The sequence below is a fragment of the Taeniopygia guttata genome, chromosome 4 (assembly GCF_048771995.1).
Source record: "Taeniopygia guttata chromosome 4, bTaeGut7.mat, whole genome shotgun sequence".
Classification (NCBI taxonomy): domain Eukaryota; kingdom Metazoa; phylum Chordata; class Aves; order Passeriformes; family Estrildidae; genus Taeniopygia; species Taeniopygia guttata.
Genome location: NC_133028.1, coordinates 22,859,815 through 22,882,778, shown reverse-complemented (window position 1 = coordinate 22,882,778; position 22,964 = coordinate 22,859,815). Strand labels below are relative to the sequence as shown.

General features: G+C 36.8%; 1 protein-coding gene across 2 annotated transcripts in view; it reads left to right on the top strand.

The window, feature by feature from the left end:
• PDS5A (PDS5 cohesin associated factor A) overlaps nt 1-22,964 on the top strand; it is a 79,173-nt gene that overhangs the window by 14,443 nt on the left and 41,766 nt on the right. For both annotated transcript variants that reach the window (XM_030270949.4, XM_030270948.4), the window contains exons 3-7: nt 16,664-16,867; nt 17,287-17,373; nt 18,152-18,249; nt 18,731-18,857; nt 22,147-22,227. In XM_030270949.4, coding sequence (XP_030126809.1) covers nt 16,664-16,867; nt 17,287-17,373; nt 18,152-18,249; nt 18,731-18,857; nt 22,147-22,227 — 597 coding nt within the window. The remainder of the gene's footprint in view (nt 1-16,663; nt 16,868-17,286; nt 17,374-18,151; nt 18,250-18,730; nt 18,858-22,146; nt 22,228-22,964) is intronic.

Here is a 22,964-nt window from a genome sequence, read left to right as displayed (position 1 = left end):
CCATGTATGAAAAAAGAAGCTAAGAAACAGAGGGGAATGTTCTCTGGTTACAAACAATTGAGATCAGTGCTCTGTTTCTACACAAATGTGTGGATTTTGCTGGCACTAGTAATTTTGAACAAGTGTGAATGTTGGGGAATCCACGACAAATTTTCTAATGTTTAGCTGAGTAACTGCAGTAATAGATACTATTCATTCTAATACATAATTGCTTTCAAAATTAATTGATTTTATGTTTGAATTCAGAATTGATGTAGTAATAGTAGAGAGAAATACTTAGATACCACCTCTTCTCCAGGATTGTTTAGTTTTCTCTTTTATCGTCTGTCCTGTTTGTACAAAAGAAGGAATTTGAGGTTTCAGTGTTTTTTTTGGCCTCCCTAGGCATGATGGCTCTCAGTTCTGTACCAGTGTTATGGTTATGAGATGCAGCCTGTGATGTTTAGACTGGTCTTCTCCTGTTCTGTAGTCCAAACTACTGAATTTTGTGCTGTGAGTTGAACTAGAGTAGGTGGTACAGGCCAGTGCTTGCAGATTTGTCTTCATGCTGGCTTTAATTCTTAATGTCGTTTCCCTTCCTAATGCCTGCTGGAGTTGTTCTTTAAACAAAGATATGTGATAACTACCAGGATGTGTGTCAGTTAGGGGAGTAACTGCATGCATACATACATGTAGACAGAGATGAATCTTTTATTTCCAGATAATCACACATAATGCAAAAAAAAAACCCTGTACTATCCAGCAGATAGGCACCATAAATAGCTTTCTCCCCCAAGCATGAACTGATAAGAAGCTTCTTTTTGTGTGTGTGTCATATCAAAGCCAGTTATTAACATCCCACAGGGCTTATAGCAAGAAATAAGCTCGGGAGTTTACTCTTACACATGAAGTGCTTCCAGAATTATTCATAGAAAGTAATAACTCTTCTTCTTTAACTCATTTAAGTAATATTTTTTACACTTCAGGATCTAAGAGTTGTGCAGAACATATTAAGGACTCCTTGATATGAGTCCCAAAAATCTAGCTGCTGTTGAAATATGTTTGAACATAATTTTGTTTATTCTTCTTAGAGTCAGTGTTTGCAAGGAGTTCGCAGTTTTTTAGTGGTTATATGCACCAAAAATCTGTAGTTGCCAAACTTGAGCTAATGTTAGAGTTGAATTTTGCCTGCTTTTCTAGCAGCAATTTGTTTGTATATGGAAGCTTCTATGAAAATAGTGTGGGAATGTTGCCAGAAATTTTTGGATGAAGTTTTATAGGTAATTTTGATTATACAAATCCTTACTTTGAAATAATTTGATTTAATCTTACATAATTTGGTTTATGGCTTGTTTGGTTTAGTTGTTTCATTTTATATTATTATTGAAGTTACTCTTCGATTCAGAAAAATTCAAAATAATGCTTAAGAAATAAATGTATGGACATGCTTTACATATATTCACATCTGAGTAGGAAATTTGGATTCCTGTAGTTCAATCTTTTTGTTTGTATATGAATTCTGGAGACCTTAAGTGACTCTTGATTCAAAAATCTGTAGTTACCTGGCAAGTCTTTGATAGTATATGAAAAAAACCTGTGAGTAACTGATACCATTTATGACCTGTGGATCAAATGTTCAGAGGTTTGACCAGCATAAAGAAATTTGGGTACATTTATGGGAAGGTAGATGGAGGCTAATACCTATTTTTACTCTAAACTTATTTTATGCTATCTTAATCCTGACGAGAATGCTTGTAAAACCATCATACTGAAAATGAGGGGGAAAGATGTTCTGGGTTTCCTGGGCTTCTTTAAGACTGAGAGAAGTGATAAGGGCATAGGATACAAAATGCTTAAGTTTATACAGTGATGGAAAACTGCTTTTCCTACTGCTTGAGTTCTTAATACCTGATTCACACAAGACAGCTGTCTTCTGACCTCTGAAGGTAGCTCCTAGGCAAATTCAAAACAAATCCTGTAGACACACTGTCATCAATATGCAGGTGGCCACTACCTGATTTGAGTGTTACCCCATGATTTTACCATTTTTAACCCCATATGTGAGCAGTCAGAGCTCTTGCAAAAGAAAGATGCCGAAGGTTAAAGTAAAACCAGGCAATGATTTCAACTGGGCAGCAGGAAGCATTCCCTCTGTCCTTCAGTTTTCTTTGCTGGATTGTTTCCCTTTGATACTTTTTTTAGGTCCTTAGTACAGGTAATACTTACCTTCAATTGGGAAAGTGCCAATAGTGGAATCTGAGAGTAACATCTTTTGGCCTCTGTCCTTGGTTAGGAATTTGAGCTCCATCTGGATTAGTGTTACTCTACTCTCTACATCTGGAACAGAGTTCTGTAATTAATCTCATCATTAATGTATCAGCATTTTGGGACTATGGAGTAAAAATACTGAAGCATTTTCCTCAAGATCAGTTACTTGGTCAGCATCTGCTTGTTTCCACCTCCACAATTCTCCCATAAAATTCATAGTAAAATATTAGGTCTCAGCCATTTCTTTAAGGTGCTAAGTGGCTTCAGTTTAATGTTTTGAGTTTTAGGCACTAAAGATTGCAGTTGACAGATTTTGTTTCCTGACCATAAATCTCAGCCAACACCATTTTTAGTATGTCCAATGAATTCTTGCAGCTGTAGAAGACTATTGCATACCTCTACAATTTGTAGGCCAAAGTGCATTCTGAAATTTTCTTTCCTCTCTGTGAAGATGAATTGCGAAATGTGGCCTACTGTTCTGCAATCTATTATAGCTGAGCACGTGAAGTGAAATCTGTAATTTTTGAGTCAGAGAAACAAAGATAATTTTAAAATGAGATGTTATTTTGGTTTCAGGCCACTTCAGTCTAGTACTGTTGATGAAGTGTCTGCTTTCTGTGTGTTCTGGGCAATCATAATTTTTTGTGCTGAAGCTTGGTGCATTCTTTGTAAGCTTCTCAAATTTCTCTTTGACACTGTGTCATAGAGGCCGATATTTGTGAAGTGACCAAATCCTGTGCCAGTGGGTAACAAATTTATGCTCATGATTGGAGTACAGGCTAACATTGTTTCAGCTGTCTGATCTTAGAAAGGGAATCAGATGAATTTTCCAGCTCTTTAAGTGAAGGCAAAAGTAACTCGCTGTTGCAGAGCATGCACTGTCATGAGACACTGCATCTGTTGTGCTGGAATTTACTGAATGAGTTAAAAAAACTCAGAAACTGTGAAATATAGTGGGTAACAAACATTTCTAATACAGTATTGAACTAGGTGTTAAAGTAATTTAAGGGGTATAACTTCAAGAACCCTTCTCAAGTCTCACCTCCTGTGTGGTTTCATACTTTTGGCATGGAAGTGTCTCAAATTTTGTCATGGTGAGGAGAAGTGATTTTTCTGGATGACCATGCCAAAGTGTTTTGCAAACACAGAGCTACTGTGCCTTAAGTTTTTTTTAAGTATGCTGGACTTTCAGAAATTTTGTTTGATTGCCGTTTTAGGCATTGTTTACAAGGATATTGCTGGTAGCTATTTAAATTATATTTGGTACTTATAGGTTGCTGATTCCAGCAATGTAGTTTAGTGAAATGTTATTTTCAGCTAAATTCTGAATCATCAGTTCTGAGACTGAACTTGAATTATGTATTTAAAGACATAAATTAAACATTAAATACGTAAGGTGTATTCTTTAATGAGAAAAAAGGTCTTTATCTGTAGTCTCTTTCTAGCAGAGCAAGGAAATGGCAGTGCTCTCTGATTTCAGGACCTCAGTGAGCTTTCCATTTTTCAAAAATGAAGTTTTAGTACAAGACGCTCCCTATTGGAGTGTTAAAAAACATCTGTCACTTTTAAAAAATGTATTAACACTTTATATCTGATACACTGCCTACTTCTTACAGTATAGGCAGTAGGGAACAAACTTCACAAAATAAGTAGCCATAAAACTGTGACTACATAGGAGGAATGTTGAGGGACAGGTACAGCAGTTACAGTCATATTCTAGCTGTCTACAAGGAAGGAATTTGATGGAACTGATAGGCAAAATAGTCACAGAACTCTTACGATGGAAATGAGGAGTTACTTAGTTCTCAAAATACTAGAGAAAAATTCCAAGTCCAGACTTTATTAGCCTGACCTTAAAATAACTGCAGAAAATCAGAGCAAAGCCACCACTGCTCTATGTGACATAATATCCTTTAAAACAATATAGGTAGTCCAGAAAAGTATATTAGAGCTCTCTAAAAGCAGAATTTTTTTTTTCTTTAATTAGGTAAGAAGTCATGATTTTATAAACAGAGTACATATTCTGGATTTGGGATAATTTTCAGTCAGCTCAAGGTTACTATATTGCTTGAAAATACTATTAAAATGTTTAACAAAGTTAGAAACAAGTGAAAGCATAATCCTGTTACTGGTGATTATGCCTAAAAATAGTCATGATACAAAGAAAATGGTTTTTTTTGTCTTTTTCTTTTTTGTTGTTGCTGTCCTGTCCTTGCCTTTTCATTTTTACTTTTTCATTGGACATACAAATGCACATTACCCCCATGCTCAAAATGGAACAGTCTACATATGATATTATAAAATGAACAGTAAAAACATTAAAACTAACATTTTAAATACTGTCCTGTCAAGTCTAGGAAGATGCTTTCTATAAATAACATATTTGATTTGAAATATTTCAACACTTCTCATATTGGCAGTTATGATGGTAATATGAATTTATTGAAGACTTTTCATATTATTCTTTGCTAGCAATGGTAGAATTATGTACATGGATGTATCATTGATTTTGCAGGCTTATTTCTCAGAAACTGAATATCCTACACACAACCATTATGTCTTTAGCATCATCCTTTTGCTGAGCACTGTGGATTTGACTTTTCTGTCCTTACATCAGCAATATCAGTACTTTTTATTTTTTCCTTTGGTCTCCCACTCCATTGTAATGACAATTTTTAGATGGAAAATTTCTTAAAAATATTATTCATTTAACATCAGAAGTCAGTCTGTTACTTAAAGGTACTTGATATTAGGCTTGCTAAATGAATTCTAAAAATACAGTGCTTTCCATACATTTATTAGAATTAATTTTCTTCCTCCTTATTGAAAAATTAAGACTTACAGCCAGGAAAGCCACTCCAGATAAGTTTCAGGTCCAATTTTTTTGCATCAGTTTTTCCCTGTGCTTTAAGAATTTTCAGAAACTGTGTTTTTGATGGGGCTAGTTAAAAATAAAATGAAACCACCAAACACACAAAGTAAGAAAATTCTTGCATTTTACATTCATTCCATTTTGTAGTGCCTTAGTTTAGAGCTTGGTACCTGTCTAAAGACAAAGATGGGGGGTTGTTTGTGTTTCTGATACAGGTAATAGTGCTCAACAGGTAGGAAAATTATCTGGTAAAGCAGTGCTTCAGAAGATAATTTGATCAGAAATTCTTTGCAGCAGTGCATCTTTCTTGGTAAGTGTGGTAGATGGCACCTCACCAGCTGCTGGCAGAGATTCTCCATGGCAGCCAGTGCCTTCTGAGGAGCTGGTTTGATGTGCCCATCTCTTAGGGGTTTGTTTTTGTTGTTACTGTTTTGTAGTATAAGTTTTGATTGTGAAAGATCCAAGAGATTTTTATATTTTAGAATTCTGATTTTTGTCCATTGCGAATGGAAACTCTCAGTTTCTGCGTTCTATATAATTGTCATTAATGTGACAGTGTTGTACTATGACTCCAGTAGATGATGGGCGACAAAATTCTTCAGTGGAGTTTTGTCACGAAATATGGGTCATGCTAGAGTCTCACATGATTTGCCCCCTGATTTTCAATTCTAAGACACAATGGAATCTGGCTCCAAACCAGAAATTTCATGTCGTAACTAAAGAGTATTTTCTTTTTGACCCATAGTATGATTGTTCTGATACTGTGCATGATAGCTTTATGTGTGATTGCTGATCATTCAAACAGCTACATGAAAGAAATTCTAATTTATTCCTTCTCTTACTGTCACAGGTAAAAGAGTTTTTTTCTCCTTCTTTTAAAATAAATAAACTGTACAATCAGTTAAAGATCAACCTACAAATAGTTCACATAATTTTTTGCTTTGGGAGGTATTCAGCTCATCACAGTTTATAAGATTGTTGGAATAGAAAAACACTTTTCTTGGAAGAAACTTTTTTTGTCTCACGTGTTGATTGTGTTGAAACATGTATAGGATTTGCGTGGCCAACCTTTTGTGGGCTATAGGGGTAACTTCTGTGGGAAGCTGCCAGAAGCTTCCTCCATGTCTGGCAGAGCCAATCCCTGCTGGCTCCAAAGATGATGTGCTGCTGGCCAAGGCTGAGCCAAATAGAAACGGTGGTGATGCCGCTGTGGTAACAGATTTAAGAAAAAGGTAGTTATTTGCATTGATGGAAGCCAGAGAAAGAGAGGAGTGAGAATATGTGAGCAGAAAAACTCTGCAGACACCCAGGTCAGTGAAGAAGGTGATAGAGGAGGATTCCAGGCACTGGAGCTGGGATTCCCTTGCAGCTTGTGGGGCACACCATGATGAAAATAGCTGTGACCCTGCAGCCCATGGGGGACCACAGAGGTGCAGACATTCTCCTGCAGCCTGTGTTAAAGACCATGGTGAAGCAGCTGTGCCTCTGCGGCATGCAGAGGACCATGGAGATGCTGAGATCCACCTGCAGCCTGCGGAGGGGAGCCACACCACAGCAGGTGGATGCCTGAGAGGAGGCTGTGATCCCATGGGAGAACTGTCATAGAGCAGGGTCCTGGGAGGGATCTGCAGACCCATGACAAGAGGAGCCCATGCCAGATCAGGTTTGCTGGTAGGACCTGCAAAGCCCTTGGGAACCCACGCTGGAACAGTCCTTGAAGGACTGTACCTTGTTGGAAGAGTGACCCCTTTGGAGCAGTTTGTGGAGAACTATTGCCTGTGAGATGGACTCCTGTTGGAGAAGTTCTTGGAGAATTGTCTCCCGTGGGAGAGACCCCACGTTGGAGCAGGGGAACTCCTCCTCTCCTGAGTAGTGGCATTAGCAGCATGTGACAAATCGACCGTAATCCCTATGGCCTGTCTCTCTCTGCTTCTGGGGGAGGAGGTAGAGGTGAGGAGGGAGGGATAGGAGGAAACATGTTTTTAACATTTTACTTCTCCTTATCTTGCTCTGATTTTGTTGGTAATAGATGCAGTATTTTTAATTTGACCCTGTTTTGCCCGTGACAGTATTTGGTGAGTGATCTCTCTCTGTCCGTATCTCAGCTCATGAACCCTTTGTTACATTTTCTGTCCCCTGTCCAGCTGTGGAGGGGAGTGTTAGAGAGGCTTTGGTGGCTGGCTGGACCCAGCCAGGAACAACCTACTGCAAAACACAAGCAGGAAAAAGCTCTTTATTATATGTCCTGCTTCTGGTTGACAGTCAGGAGAGTGTAGAATGTACCATGGGATGCACCTGCACCATAATGTAGAAATAGACATGGATGGAGTCTTTACAACATCTGTATTGTTGGCAGCATAGCTCTCCATGTGTGTTTAATGTGAAGCCCTAACTCATGATTGGGTTGTAAGAATTGATCTTAAATTATCACTTCAGAATGAATCCTTACAGTGAATTCACAGTAGAAATGGAAATGCCATTGTTTTGCGTAGCACCACCTTCTCTTTGGAAGAGGAAATGAATTAACACACAGCACTGAGCTGGTTATGAAGAATCCTCTCTGACATCTGGAGACTATTATCAAACTATTTGCGAAACTTCATATGGAAATAGAAACTCCTTCACCGTGGGGAATAAGCGTTGAAGAATTTTATGGTTTTGTCCCAGCCATATATAACACTTTCCATTATAGCTAGGGGAGGAGGACTTGTTAAGGAAATGCTTTTAACTGATGATGTTATTAGACTGATGTCTAATTATCATTAGACCATTTTAAAAATAGGCTCTTTTTAGTCCCTCTGCAAAACCCTTTCATTGTGTGTTGATGTATGTAGAAGTGAAGTTCCTGAGAATTTAAGTGACTTTAGGAATCTTCTTAGGGTATTTAAACAATTATTAGTCTTTGGCAGGAAAATTGCAAAGAATACCATTACAAACCTTCCAGTAATAAAGACTAGGTACTGCTGAGGATTGAATCACTTAAAAATTAAAATTGGTGCTGTGATACCACATTTAAGTCACAGATACGTAAGAGATGGAGAGTGGTATGAGTACGAAAACATAATGTGCTGATAAATACGAGCAGTCTTTTCACTGTTTGAAAAGAATGTACATGCTCTGTTGAAATGTGGGATTTGATTGTGACTGTAGTTTGTGTCATAGAAAAATTGTGTGAATCAATTTAAAACTGGGATAACAAAATATTTTAGAGATTGCAATATGATACAGCCAAACTAATAATATTTCTCAATGTTTCTTGCATTAAAATAACTTTAAAAGGTCCTGGATTGAGTAGCCAAGTATTATCATGCATTATCATTCATGTAAATAAAATGTACCAAGAAATAAATTTTTTGATGATAAACCATACAGTGACCTAATGTCAGGTAGTACTTTGCACACGAAAACCTTTTAGCTGCTTGGGAAATGTGAAGAGGTGAGTTTATTTTGTTCATCACAGCCTAGGAGAATGTGTATTAAGTCAAATAATTTGAGTGGAATTGATCTAGTGGGAACTTTCAGGCTTAATGTTGATTTAAGCATGGTGAAGAATAATGAGAGAAAATAAAACTATGAGTTCATGAAGTTGTAAAGGACTAAATAAGGGAATTCTGATACATCAGTTGAGGCTGCTCAATGAAATTTTTGACTGAACAGTTTCTGTTGAAAAACCTTACAGAATTCAGTGCTGGGTAAGAAGCCAGACAGTGAATACTGTGTTCTGCTTCCCTTCTATGAATCAGGTGCATATGCTTGTTTGCATACTGTGGGAATGTACTCTGTGCAGTACTGAAGTTGTAGTGAACCTTTGCCTCCAAAGGTATGAGATAAGGATATGATGTGAATAATAAGAACCTGGAAGGCAAAGAAAGTGGTGGCCTAAAAAAGTAAATAGGAAATCTCTGGTGTCTCAGGTCATGATAAAACCCCAGGAAACAGTTTATTAAATTCAAATAAATAAGTTCATTGATACATTGGATACAATTGCTAAAATTACTGTAGCAACACATTTCTGAGACCTTGAATGTAAAATGATTGGTGATCAGATCTTATGCCAGTTTTTACTAGATAGAAGGAAAGGTAAATTTTCAGGGGATCTAGTAGGACTTGGCTTTCTATAGCTGCCCATTTCAGGCTTCCTGAGCTTGCCACTGGTAAGGTTAAGAAATCGTGCCTCTACTGGGTTGTTTGTTAGGAGTTTATGCACTGGAAAGGCTCCCTTCCTGGTCTTGGCCATTAAAGTCTAACTACCTTCGTGGTTCTGAAATGTATCAGATCTGTCTAGAATCTAACTATTCCTGTCAGAAAACTATCCGTGCCTTTTCCCAAGAGGCTTTTCGGACACATCAGTGAATTAAATTTAATAATGGAGTTGTTCAACAAGTGCGCTGGCACTGCAGGGCCAGAAGCAGTGCAGGGTGGATAATAGGAAAGGGAGAAGGAGATGGTGGCTGCAAGTGGTTAAACGGGATCTCCCTGTCACATGAAGCCAAAACCAGACAGAAATTCAGACCTGTTCGCCAGCCAGTAGTCTTAGCAGTACAAAGTTCAAACCTGTTTCCAGATAGCTATGATTTTTGGTTGCGTGTGATCACTCAAGATATAATTTCAAAAGAAATGACAGATTGTAAAGATTCCATATTGTTGCAGTAGTGTGAATATAAATGAACTTACAGGTTTTTCTTACACAAGGCATAGTGGTACCTGATTAAACACAAAAAAAACCCCAAACCACTTGGGTTTAAAGTGCATTTATTTGGAGGAAAAAACACATTGCTGTTGCATATAGTGGTGAAGGAACTGAGGGTATGCAAAAATGGTTTTGAATCTTCCAAATCCTACTTTAGTAAAAAATTAAAACCAGTGATATTTTCTAAAATACTCAGTTCTGAGCAAAATATATTTTGACAAGGTTGTGGTGATAAGAAAAGGCATGTAATATTTTCTTGGCACATCATGAATCTGATTTTTCCCCTGGGCTTGTTCATGGCTAAGGAGTACAAGATTTATTATGTGCAATGGTAACAGCATTAGGATTATCTTCTGCTGGGAAGGAAGGACAGTGTTTTACTTCCTTTTGCACCACTGCAATCTTGGGAAACATGCATTCTTGGAACTTTTCCTTGCAGCAGTCCATATGAGTTGCTTTAACCAGGATGTCAATCTGATTGATTATCAACATATGACTTAATATTTTGCTTTGCAAAAATCATGCACAATTTAAAAAGCATGTTCTAATTTGTGCCATGAAAAGTGTTTTGAATTAAAGCATCTGATTTTTCTTACGTTATTTGCCCTGTTCCCCCCTTCTGTTCCATTCATGTTAGTATGAGGAATCTTACAGCTTTACAACAGAACTGGAATTCTACCGTGTGTTGATTACCAAGATATGTGGGTAACTGTACAGTCCCTCTCCCAATTTGGTAACAACTCTTGTCCTGTTTGTGGTACTTGAACTAATTTTGTAGTTACTTAAAAACTTGTATCAGGGAAGTTATTTCAGGTAATCCATGAACTATCTGCTCCGTATACTGTTTTTATTACAGACAGTAATCAGTCTTTCTGCTTTTTCACATGTCAGATAAATTTAATAGCTAGGTTCTTGGAAAATAGTCTGGCCTGCTTGATATAAGTAAAATAATACAGAAGATGCTATTTCACCAATGAGAAGATAGTGGTAAATTTGTGATTTCTTTGCTTGTGGTTGGTCAGTTGGCTGAAACTCCAAAGAAAAGCCTGGTGTAGGTCAGTCCCCAGGGGAAGAATAGCCAGTTAAACTATTTGCCAATCAGCTGTTGCTGCATCAGCTTTTAATCTCGTATGATGCATTTATAATCACACCTGGAAACCCTGTTAATTGGCTTCAGGTTGTGAGCAGGATATATAAAGAAGAAAGCAAATAGTCTTTGCCCCTCAGAGTGTTTATACTTTATATCATCTTTTGTCCAACTTTACATTTTCTTTTTTCCCTTCTGCAAGTTATCTAGAGCCAGTTAAATGTCAGAGAGTATAGATTAAAGAATTTATAGTGAAAATAGGGCATTGCCCTTATCTGGACTGGCTCCAGCACTTTCCTGAACTGCTCAGAATTGGAAACAGGAATCAGGGTGTGGCCTCACCAGTGCCAAATATAGTAGGATAGTGACTGCCCTGGTCCTGCTGGCCACACTGTTGCTGCCACAGGCCAGGATGCCATTGGTCTCCTTGGCCACCTGGGCACACTTTGGCTCATGTTCAGCCACCTGTGGGCCAGCACTCCCAGGTCTTTTTCTGCTGGGCAGTTTTCCAACCACTCTGCCCCAGCCTGTAGCACTGCCTGGGCTTGTTGTGCCCCAAGTGCAGGACCTGGCAGGGGCCTTGTTGAACCTCATAGCGCTGGCCTTGGCCCACCAGTTTGTCCTGTCCAGGTCCTTCTGCAGAGCCTCCATGTCCTTCAGAATATCAACACTCCCAACCAACTCAGTGTCATCTGTGAATTTACTGAGGGTGAACCCAATCCCCTGTCCAGATCATTGATAGAGATATTAAACAGTACTGGCCCCAAAGAGCGGTTTCAGCTGTTGCTTTTAATTAGCACAGTCTGGTAAATGTCTCCTTACTAGAAAAGGCATTTGAGATTCCTTTGGCAAATACATTCTGTACCTGTGTCATTATTTTTTTTTTAATTAGTGAGGATAATCAAGACTAAATAATGTGTTTCCAGTCAGCATTTAGTATTTTTAGCATTTCATGAGTTGTATTGCTGTTTTTTTCCTTTCCTTCTTTTGTCATCCTGCAATTGCATTTTTATTGTTTTCGTGTACATGGCCTGCTGTTGGCTCGTAAATTCTTTACAGTTGCTTACTAAATGTCCATCTTTTTTCTCTTCTGATGTTTACAGCAGATAAGGCAGCTTAATAAGGTCATGGATTTAAGCACTAAGCATATGATGATTTACCATTTACCAATGGTGATTTTCTGGTATTTCTGTTCTTCTCATAGAGTATGCTGTCCTCTATTGCCATTTTGTAACTGTGTCATCACCATCAATTCCTGCTTCTCATACCACAGTTTTTTGTGGAAATAGGGTCAGTTATAACAGCATTCTCCACCAATGAATACATTCAGTTCCAAAAGGTTATTTCAATTTATCATTTTAGGAAGAGGCTAAGGAGACAATATTGGCCTAATTTTTATCTCTTTCTAGCTTCTCAGTTTCTATGTGGCTCAATGTGATGTTGTTCTTGACACTCAAAATAAGTCTTGTGTAGTGTCGATTATCTTTATTAAAGGCATGAGCTGTTTGGAGATGAGAGTTATCAAAGTAATTTGCTTTTTATGTCTTACCCTGTTTTTCTCAACTTCTGGGTTTATTTACCTGTTCCAGGTTTGGTTTGCATTATAAAATACTGTTGATGTCATTCTTTTGGATGTATTGGCAAGATTATTTCTTGATTATTGCATCAATATTTGGTGCTTTTATCGTAGTTGGTATCTCCCTTATTTGGCATTAGCTTAGGGTGATGGTGGGGTGTGTGTTTATAGTTTATTGTTTGGAATTATTTTGCTTGTTTGTTTAAAGAAAAGCCAACAAAATCTGTGGTACTACATTTGTGATTTCATTGGTCAGGAATTCAGTGATTTTGAAATAACAATCATCTGGTCCCCCTGATCTGAGTATTTTTCTTTTCTTTTTCTTCATGCTTTAACATCTCTTTTTTCCATTTTTGTTTGATGCTTCTGGCTGACAGATAGGACTGTATCTGAGGCTGACAAAGATTTCTCATCCTAAATCTGCACCACATAAAAGTATTTGTTTCAGAGACACATGTCTGTGAAACATTTTGCTGTGTTTTACTCTGGGATCTGAGATAAAAATATAATTTATTGTTAACAGTTAATGGCAAGAATCACCTATAGTACTGCTTAAATTGTGTGAGGAAAGATGTAAAAGCACTCTGATGACAGTTTCGTTATTTGGGTCTGCTGTGATTTCAGCCTTTTCTTGGCATCTCTCCTTGAATTGTCCTAGCTCTTGAAGTGTCTCTGGGTTCACATCCATTTGGTTAAGTTTTACTTTCAAGTATCTTTTGTATTTAATCCTGGTGCGGAAGTTAATTTACAGTATCATCCCAGTTACAACAAATGGTATCGAATGCTATCTCAATTGTTGAATTTCTTCTTTCAGTGGTTGCGAAGGGATTTTTAAAATTCTGAGTATTTTTCACTGGTCTTTTTACAAGCCAAGGTTTGTTAAATGTTACTGCTTTGGAGCCCTGTGAATAAGCTGGTGCAAGAACAATAAAACAAATGCAACATGTACACACCTTCCCTCTGCTCTGACTGGCTTGGAGGTTTGTGCCTGTCCTGCCAACTGCAGCAAGGCGTTTCTAGATCTGCCTGCTTCTTCCTCTCTGCAACTGCTAGTTTGAGTCTTTTAACTGTCTATACTGATTATCCTGTTGTCTCTTGGTGTTTATATACCTCTCCCCCCTATATTGCTGGAATCATCAGTATGCTTCAGCAGTAGAAGGACTTCCTGATTCCCCAAAACCATTTTCCTAAATCACACAGATCAGAACAGAAGAAGTTAATATTCCTGTCTGAGGCATAGCTCTTGCACAAGAGCCACAGCTGAGTCACGTAAGGGCAGGCTATCATCCTGATTTCATCTTTGGAAGCAGGCCACATGCAAGCTGCATGGGAGATGTGGGCAGTGTGTGAACAGCTCTTTGCAACCTCACATATATGTTTCAGTGCAGTTGAAAGGCTGACAGTCTCACAAGAAGCTCCAGGTATTGTTCATCTTGCCTCATTTCAGGCCTCTAGTCAGGCTGAGCTGCTTTCATGGCTGCTGCAGAGTTCCAGGGCAAAACAACCAGCATCTGTAGATGTCATCATAGACGTCTGTGCTTCAACTCAGGGTCTGTGTAGTTCTGTCCAGTGGGTGAAAGGCTAACCTAGACTGGCTTGCAAACTGCGTGGTTGATACAATTAGATTAACACCTTCCTGAAAGCTTTAACTTTCCAGTTTTCAGTATGTTCATAACATGCTGAGAGTGACTTTAGCAGTTTTCATTTAGCTGTTCTTGTGAGTTTGAATGAAGACATTTGCATTGCTTCAGTGTTATAATCCTGTCATTTCACTGGCTGGTTTACAGAACCTGGGAGAGTAAAATTTTGCTCTGATAATTAGAATTTCAGGGTACTGTAGTAAAAGTGGCAATAATGTCAATTTTCTAGAATAGTTGTAATAGTTTATTTTTTCAAGCTAAGTAAAATACCAGTATATTACAAATTAATGGAGATACATTCAATCAAAAATGATGGAAAATGAATTTAATCATAAATATGCGTAGCTGTATTCTTTTTACGTTTGCTAGAATTAGTGTTTTAATTGACTGCTTAATTGTTTGGAAAGGAATGGATGATGTTACATTATTATTATTATTACTAAAGAATATTTTTCCTGTCTCTTGCTTTTTGCACAGAGTACAGTAACAGATTTTTTGTTGTGAAGGCTGCTAAGTCTGTATGCTTTTAATATAAATTAGTATCAGTGTTCAAGATAGTTTCAGCTGTATAGCCAGACATCAGTTAGACTACTGTACTCTGAAAAAGTAGTGAGTTCCTGTTACAGTTTGATCACGTTTTTCGTGAATAAAAACTGTCTCAAGTGATAGTGAGTGGTTACCAGTTTGGACATTCAAAGCATTAAATTATTTGGACTTTAGCTTTTTGTATCTATAGAGTTTATTTTAGGTTTTCAGTTTCATTAGCAGATTATTTTAGGAGATCAATTTCTGGCTGTATCCAGAACTCCAGGGGAGGCTAACCCCAGTGCAGAGCAGAGCAGGACTATCCCCTCCCTTGACCAGCTGGTGATGCTGTGCCTGATGCACCCCAGGACACAGTGACAAATGGCCCTGTAACAGACCTGAGTTGTCAGTAGAAGAATGGTTTTGTGCTTTCAGCTAGGGCTTTAAAACATAGCTTATGAATATTTTTAAGGAAACAGACCAATAAGATACAATTTGTGTTTTACTGACCTGTAGATGTAAAGTTCTCCTTTTTTCTGTTCATTGTTGTGTAGGGTTTTTCTCCTCTCTCGTCTCCTCTTTTGTCTTTGTGGCAAATTGGGTTATACTTGTATTTTTCTAGAAATGGAGGAGGATTTTAAAGTAATGTACTGTAGGAGAGGTTGCTGTCAAACACTTATTCTAATTTATAGGACCTGAATTTAAAACCATATTTCAAAACTTAGGAAGGAAAGAAAGCTGAAACACAGCACTTTCATGTTGGAAGAACAGACATGTTTAATAATGGAGAAGCAACCCTAGAATAATTTGAATGACCCCATAACAGAAAAAAATCTGGTTAGAGTAAGAGATGTATTTATTAGCTGTGTGAGCTCAGTCGTCTTTTGTGTTTTACTATTATTATTTTAGAGGTGAATTTGACCCATTAAGATTTATCATTCTTTCTTATCTCTGTATCGTGTGCACTGCATATACTTTGTCTGTAGTGGGCATACCAAATCCTGTTCATATACAGTGCTGCTGTCCTTCAGTTTTAACTCTAAGGATGCTCAAGTGACATGGAGGAATGGAACTCAAAGAATGATTTCACTAAGGTCATTTTAAGAGTATCTGGCATGTCTGCCTGCTCTGTGCTGACATCCTGGAAGTCATTCTCATCCTTTAACAAACACTATTTCAACAGTTAAATCTGCACCTTTTTCTTTCCGTAAACTAAATTCTTACTTTTGGTTTCGCTAAATTATTATGTTGTGATATTTCAGTTAACTGGGGTTGTATAATAATTAAAAATAAACTAATTTGGTGGCATTTCATAGGATTTAGTAGTTCTTAACTGTACTGGAAGAAATAAGGAAACCATGTGGTTAATTTATTATATTATGTTAATAAGGATGAAGATGCAGCTCTAAATATGCAGAAGGAGAGATCTGCAGTGTTAAGACTTATTTTACATGAGGGATTAAATTATCTAGTATCTAATTTGTTTAAACTAGATAGAAAGATTGTGCATATGTAAAGTACTTTGTGAGGTCTGTGCCTCAATAGAGGCAGAGTATTCAGAGTGGCCTCTTAGGCTCCTCTAGTCCTGGCACAGCTCTAAAGCAGCTGCATTATACTATAGCCATGTGTTAGGCCAGATGGCTTACAGCCCCTCGCACCATTCATACTGAGGTGAGTCCTCACTTGGAATTGCAATGGGATTGCCTTGAAGAAGAGATGCTGCCATCTCCAACCTCATCTGTGCAGAGCAGCTCCTGTGCTGTGTCTCAGGTCAAGATTGACAAAATAAGCAGAACTGCAACGTGGTTTTCAGTGCCTTAATCTAAAATACCAAGTTGATAAACCTTTAAATATCATGTTAACACTTCCCTTTTTCTGATACTTGTCCTTACAAAAAAATTCAATTGCTAATTGTGATTATGCATCAGAACATGTATTGAAAGCACTGCATCCTTTTAAAAAGTCTTGTTTAGTAATAAGGAATAAGAGCAGAAAGAGCTCAATTTTTTTTTCTGGTGTTTTTCAGATGGTGGTAAAAACCTTCATGGATATGGACCAGGACTCAGAAGATGAGAAGCAGCAGTATCTCCCATTAGCCTTGCACCTTGCATCTGAATTCTTCCTCAGGAATCCCAATAAAGATGTGCGCCTCCTTGTAGCATGTTGCTTGGCAGATATCTTTCGTATCTATGCTCCTGAAGCTCCATATACTTCCCATGACAAACTTAAGGTAATAATGCCTCAGAAGATGAAGGCTTTTCTCCTACCTTATTCTTACTGAAGAAAATATAAATTGCCTCCTTCAAAAATACAAACAAAACCCAAGCAAACCAAACAGTCCGCCCCCCCAGCAAAAAAACCCAAAAACTAACAGAAAAATGTTTTTATTCCCATGTATACTGATTTTTAGGTTTATTAAAGAGAAGTTGCTTTAATTCTGTATGTCAGTGTAATACTTTAGGGCCAGAGATGTGTAAAGGAATGCTAGATGACCAGTATCTGTGTTGGTGATAGCTTTTTGTCAGTACCTAAAAAAGACAATTTGATGTTCTCACATTATGAATTTGAAAATGTGGATATATGTCATTGCTGAAGGATTATATTTTCATTTTCTGCTGAATCAAGCTTGTAAACTTTGTTTTTTGACAGGACATATTCTTGTTTATTACAAGACAATTAAAAGGCTTGGAGGACACGAAGAGCCCTCAATTTAACAGATACTTTTACTTGTTAGAGGTAACACAATAGTTGTAACTTTCAGTAGATTATAGTAGCTCTGTAAACATAAGAGGTGTAATTAGTTGTTCTCCGGATGTGCCAGTATGCCTGGCAAATTTCCTTTTATTCTGTAAATCACACCAGTCTTATTAAAGTTTAGTGAATTGCTTCTTTTAGTACTTACAATGTTTACTAAGTTTGTTAATGTGTAGTTGAGGACATGTTTTAACAATTGGTATTTATTGAAATGTAGCCTATCTCTTACAATTCCATGTGCTGTGGATTTTTTATCAAGAGATAAAATTTCAAATGCTGATTAAAATGCAAATGTGCCTATATTGGTGGTGGGAAGAGGAATGTAAGATTTTTGCTTTAAAAACATTGCAAAACCATACTCTTGACAAGAACTGAGTGGTGGGGTTCAATGTGCTTTTAGAAATAGTATCTCATTTGTAAACAAGGTACTTGATGTTCAAAACATGATGGTTAAAATTGTATTGTTGCATAGCATGAAGAAAAAATAAGGTCTTATATTAACAAGCTCTATCAATTTGATTTCAGACTTAAGAAATCAGATCATTCTGTGTTTAGCTTTTCCTGGATATATCTTGCAAAGCCCCTCTGAGTTAGGGGCTCTTTATATGCAAGGCAAATATCCAGTCTCTTTCCCCAAAACATTTACATCTGTTGTATATTATTTATCCTTAAATAGAAAAAAACCCATAGCGAATATGATTGTATTTATATTACTTAATGTGAAGTTGTACTAGCCTAAATATCTTAATTTTTGTTTTAGAATTTAGCTTGGGTCAAATCTTACAACATCTGCTTTGAGTTGGAAGATTGCAATGACATTTTTATTCAGCTTTTTAGGACTCTTTTTTCAGTTATCAAGTAAGTTGAATCATTTCCACTATATTAACTGTCAAAATATCATTAGATTTGGGGGTAGACTGAATCATTGCGTAGTCTACAGATAAATATACCTGAACAGAAGTCTTTATTTCCCTAAATTAGGAGCTACCAGGAAAGCAAATGAGTGTGAACTGCTGAAATTACAGAGGGGTGTGTGTCTGAAAGTAGATGTTTTAAAATTTGTTGTCCATGTTACAGCAGTGTATTTCATTCCGATTAGTTTATCTACATTTTTTATTGGTTATTGTCCTTTTTAAATCTTGATGTCTTAAAGCAGATATAGGTTTTCTAGATTTTTGAACCTTTCTATAAGAGAAGAAAGGCACATAAAATAGTTTTGAGATCTGAAGAGTGTAAGGGAGAGCAAACTGAACAGTATTTGATGTTGTTTCTTGACTGTACTGTTATTATTTGTGAGAGTCTGAGAATTTAATATTGAAAATATTCTGTACGATCTTAGTAATAGCCACAACCAGAAGGTACAAATGCATATGCTGGATTTGATGAGTTCTATCATCATGGAAGGCGATGGAGTAACTCAGGAGCTGCTGGACTCAATTTTGATTAACCTCATTCCTGCACACAAGGTCTGCCAAGTAAAATATTATAGTATACTGTTATAATAACAATAATTCTTATTGCCTTTTGCATGTTGTTTATCTTTTTATACGCTGTAGCTATCATGACTGTTTAATTTTCTCACATTAATTTGGGCTGTTGATTAGCTGTGTCTAGGTTATTTGATACAGAGAAATTGTATCACCTCAGGATCTCTGTACTGGAACATAAATAAAGTGTTTTCAAGGAAATATAATAGGAAAACATATCTTAAGGATTGTAGGTAGTTGGTTGTTTCACTTTTGGGATACGTTTGGTTTCTTTTTTTTTGAATAGAGAAGATATTATGTTTGTGAATTTAAAAGAAGGGGGGTGGGGGAAAGATACTTCCAAGACTTCTGTGGTGTCTTACTGTTCTCTCCAGCTTGCCAGTCAGACTTTGCTGCACCTTCCTAGTTGTGCTTCCCACCTCTTCTATTGTTTTTCTTCATTTAATTCACTTACAAGGAGCAAAGTGACACAGAAAACACACTTCCCTTCCTAGAGGAATTGTATGTTCCTTGAAGAGGATATCACTGGGTCTGCACTTGAGCTTTTAAAGTGCCTTCACTGTAATGCCTTAATAAATTTAAAAAGAGAATATACATAACTCCTTTAGCTGTGAAATAAGGGAAAATGATGTACATGCGGGTGATGCCTTACACTGACCAAGAAAATTCCCTAGCTAAAACATTTGCATTTATCAAAAATAGTATGGAGTACTGTAAGTTTCAGTTACTAGTAACAGTAGATGAACTGCACTCTGATTACTAAATATGTGTTTCTGTTTGCTCATTTGTTAATTTAAAATAATTACAAAAATTAAGGCACGTCTATCCATGACTACATAATTAAATCAGTATTAGTATGGCCATTGTCATTTACCTGTGAAATCTCATCAAGCTTATAAAAGTATCTATTGTCTGAGATGAGTTTGCATTCCTCCTGTCATAATCATGAGGCAGGAATGCCATTCTGTCAAATCATTTTTATTGACATCAATGAGATAATGTCTTATTGAAGCTGCTCACACAGAGAGCGTCTTATAACAAGAGTCCTTGTGAAAATACGCTGTTCTTTGTAAGTTGCTTCTAATGAATTATAGGCAAGTAGATATGAGGAATGGAAGTAAAGGGTGGTGATCTGAGGTGATGCTGTTAACAATGGTGAGCACTACTCAGAGGGTATAAAAGCCCAGTAAAAACTTGTACAACTTAACATTGTGTTGTGAGTGCTTGATTTAGACAAAATAAAAGTGAATGTGATCCTTAATCATTAACATCATTATAGTTTTGCCTAATGAAGAAAATTCTCAAGCAAGACTCTGATAAAGAGGGAGATAAACTTGGTGTAAATATTGGGTTGTAATGTATATTTAGTATCACTTAGAGAACTGGTGCCATTCTTAATGGCTCTTGGTCATGACTGAGCAAAAAATGTCCTGTAGGCAGTGCTCAGTATTGTAATTTGGTCAGTATGTCAATCTGTGTTACTTTGCTTCTTGTAACAGCACTTAAATGACTGCTTTACAATGGTAGATCAAAAAAGGAAAAAAACAACCAGAAAGTTCTTTTGTCTAATCTGCCTAGAGGAGTTTGCTGTTTCCTTCCTTCATGTTTTCCTTTCATGAACAGATCTCCTAGAAAATTCTGTGATTGTATTGCTTGCCTTTAGATCTGTAAATCAGAAGCTCTGTAGCTTTAAGAGCACGGTTGATTTTTTTTTTGTAGAATGCATGCAATAGCAATACTTTCATGTCTGTGCAAAGCAGTCAAATACCAGTTGTTCTTATGACATAAGAAAAATATCAGTCTGGCAAGACTTGATGGAAGTTTGTTCTTGTAAAGAATCTAAAATAATGTGGTTCAGATAATGCAGTCTGAGGTGGGTTTTTTTAATTAGACATGATATACAGTCTACTTCTGAATCTAGATTATATTAATTTGTACATCCGTTCTTAGTGATAGTGTGGTGTACATTGTTCTCTGTGTGTGCTAATGTGACTCTCATCTAGTAAATTCAGGTTTTCAATAGCAGTAGCATGTCACATTTTGACCTGTGGCCTCAAACTGTAGTTCTTTTTATAACTTCAAAAGTAGTGCTATTCAGTGAATATTTTTCTTCCCAGTCTTACGTAAGTTACTCCTTAAAAACATTTTCATGTGTTAAAAAATGTATAGTTTCATCTGCATGTTCTACAGCATGGGTTATCCAGACCCACAGGGTTACTTTTCTCCTAATAGTTGAAATAGTTGATTATTTGTTATATTAAGTTGTATAATACTTTTCTAGACCGTTTGGGTGTTTGGGTCTTCGGTATTGTGGTGTTCTGTGTCTGTTTGTATATTTGGGTTGTTGGTTTGATTTTGTGGAAGAAGCTATATTGAAGTTCCATAGAAAATGCGTTTTAAAGTTTGAGATTCGCAGTCCTTTGGTTAATACCAAGATTTTAACCATGGCTGGGTTTGGGGAGAAAGTATTGGGATATTTTTTGAGAAGAATTCATGCAAATATGTCTGTCTTCTATAATGAGACATCAGTTTAGTGCTTTGTTGACTGAAAAGGTAATTGGTTGAGCCTTTGGCAACTTGTTTCTCTTTACTGTCTGTTGATGAACTGTCTTTGTCATCTCATTAGTTAAAAGAACATGAGGGAATTGTTTTCAGTGTGGACTTGCCAAATAAAATATTTCCAAGAATCAGTCATCCCTAGGCTTTACCTGCATTTTTTCTGCAGTGATTTGTAGTTTTCAGGGGAATCAGCTCATCCATGCCTATTTTTTTTCCCCATCCAAGCTGCATTAATCCTTAGATGCTGTGAGATACTTCATGTGGGATTTGTACAGACTTGGACAGTCAAATTTTTCAGATGTGCAGTTAAATTCTTTTTTTACTCAAGAGCAATATAAACCATGTTCAGATTTCTCATGTTACAATCTAATGCTTACTTAGAAAAGTTAACTGCTAGCTCTGCCCAAGTGTAGGTGCTTTCTCTAGTCTCACTGTAGGCTGTCTTGGAGCATATGGTGCAGTCTGTGGAGAAGTCACTGCACGGTTTTACTCTCCAGACAAGGCTGAACTTGCTACAGAGTGTGTCTTTAATGAGTATGTGATGGGCAAACATAATCACATTTAAATATTAATTTAAATTAATTAGTTTTTCTGTGCCATATTTGGTGCATGCTAACTTTCAGAGTATGGAGGTATGATAATGTTTCTTCAGAAGGTGTTAGTGTGTGTGAAAATTCTATAAAATTTTATTTTATTTTCTTTATTTCAGAACCTTAACAAACAAGCGTTTGATCTTGCAAAAGTCCTACTGAAAAGGACCGTCCAGACCATTGAACCGTGTATTGCCAATGTATGTAAATTAATTAATCCGTGTTTCCTGCAAGTAATAAGTCTTGATTTTTTTTTGAGATTTGATGGGCATTTTTATTCTTTAAAATATTGTTTATAGAAGCTACTACAATTTTCCAAATAGGATGTTATTGTCTTGATTAAGTGTGTGGAGTATTTCAAATAAGTGAAGAGGAAATTAATTTTTATCCATCTCAGTCTAATGTTAAGCCTACATCTAGGCTGTGAATATAGGTGACCACCAAAAATCCTGTTACAACAAAAGGAATTATTGATAGTTCATATATCCAGCAACCAGGCAGCCTTATTTCATACCAAGTTTTAGGATGAAGCATTTCAAGCTACCAGCTCTTGGCTAGAATTTCTTTTCCCTCCTAAACTTGCTATGACTTGTAGTCATAAAGAGTGAGAAAGCTATGCTTTTTACAAGGCTCCCTTCAAATAACAATTCCTTCTTGTTGAATGGGAGTGTTGTATGTTCTGCATATTAATACAGCTACTGCAGTCTTTGATGAATGTGTTCTGATCCATTCTGTTGCCTTTCCTTGGTGCTGAAGCCAGCAGAATTAGTAAAATTTAGAGTAATTTGAAAGGGAATTAGGCAGATTCATAAAAGATTAATCAGTAAGTATTTAAAAGCTCAAGGAGTCTAACAGTTACTACATCTCCTGATTTTTTAAGCTTTATAATTAGTCATATGTGAAAACACGATAGTACATAAAGTAACCTTTGAGTTGA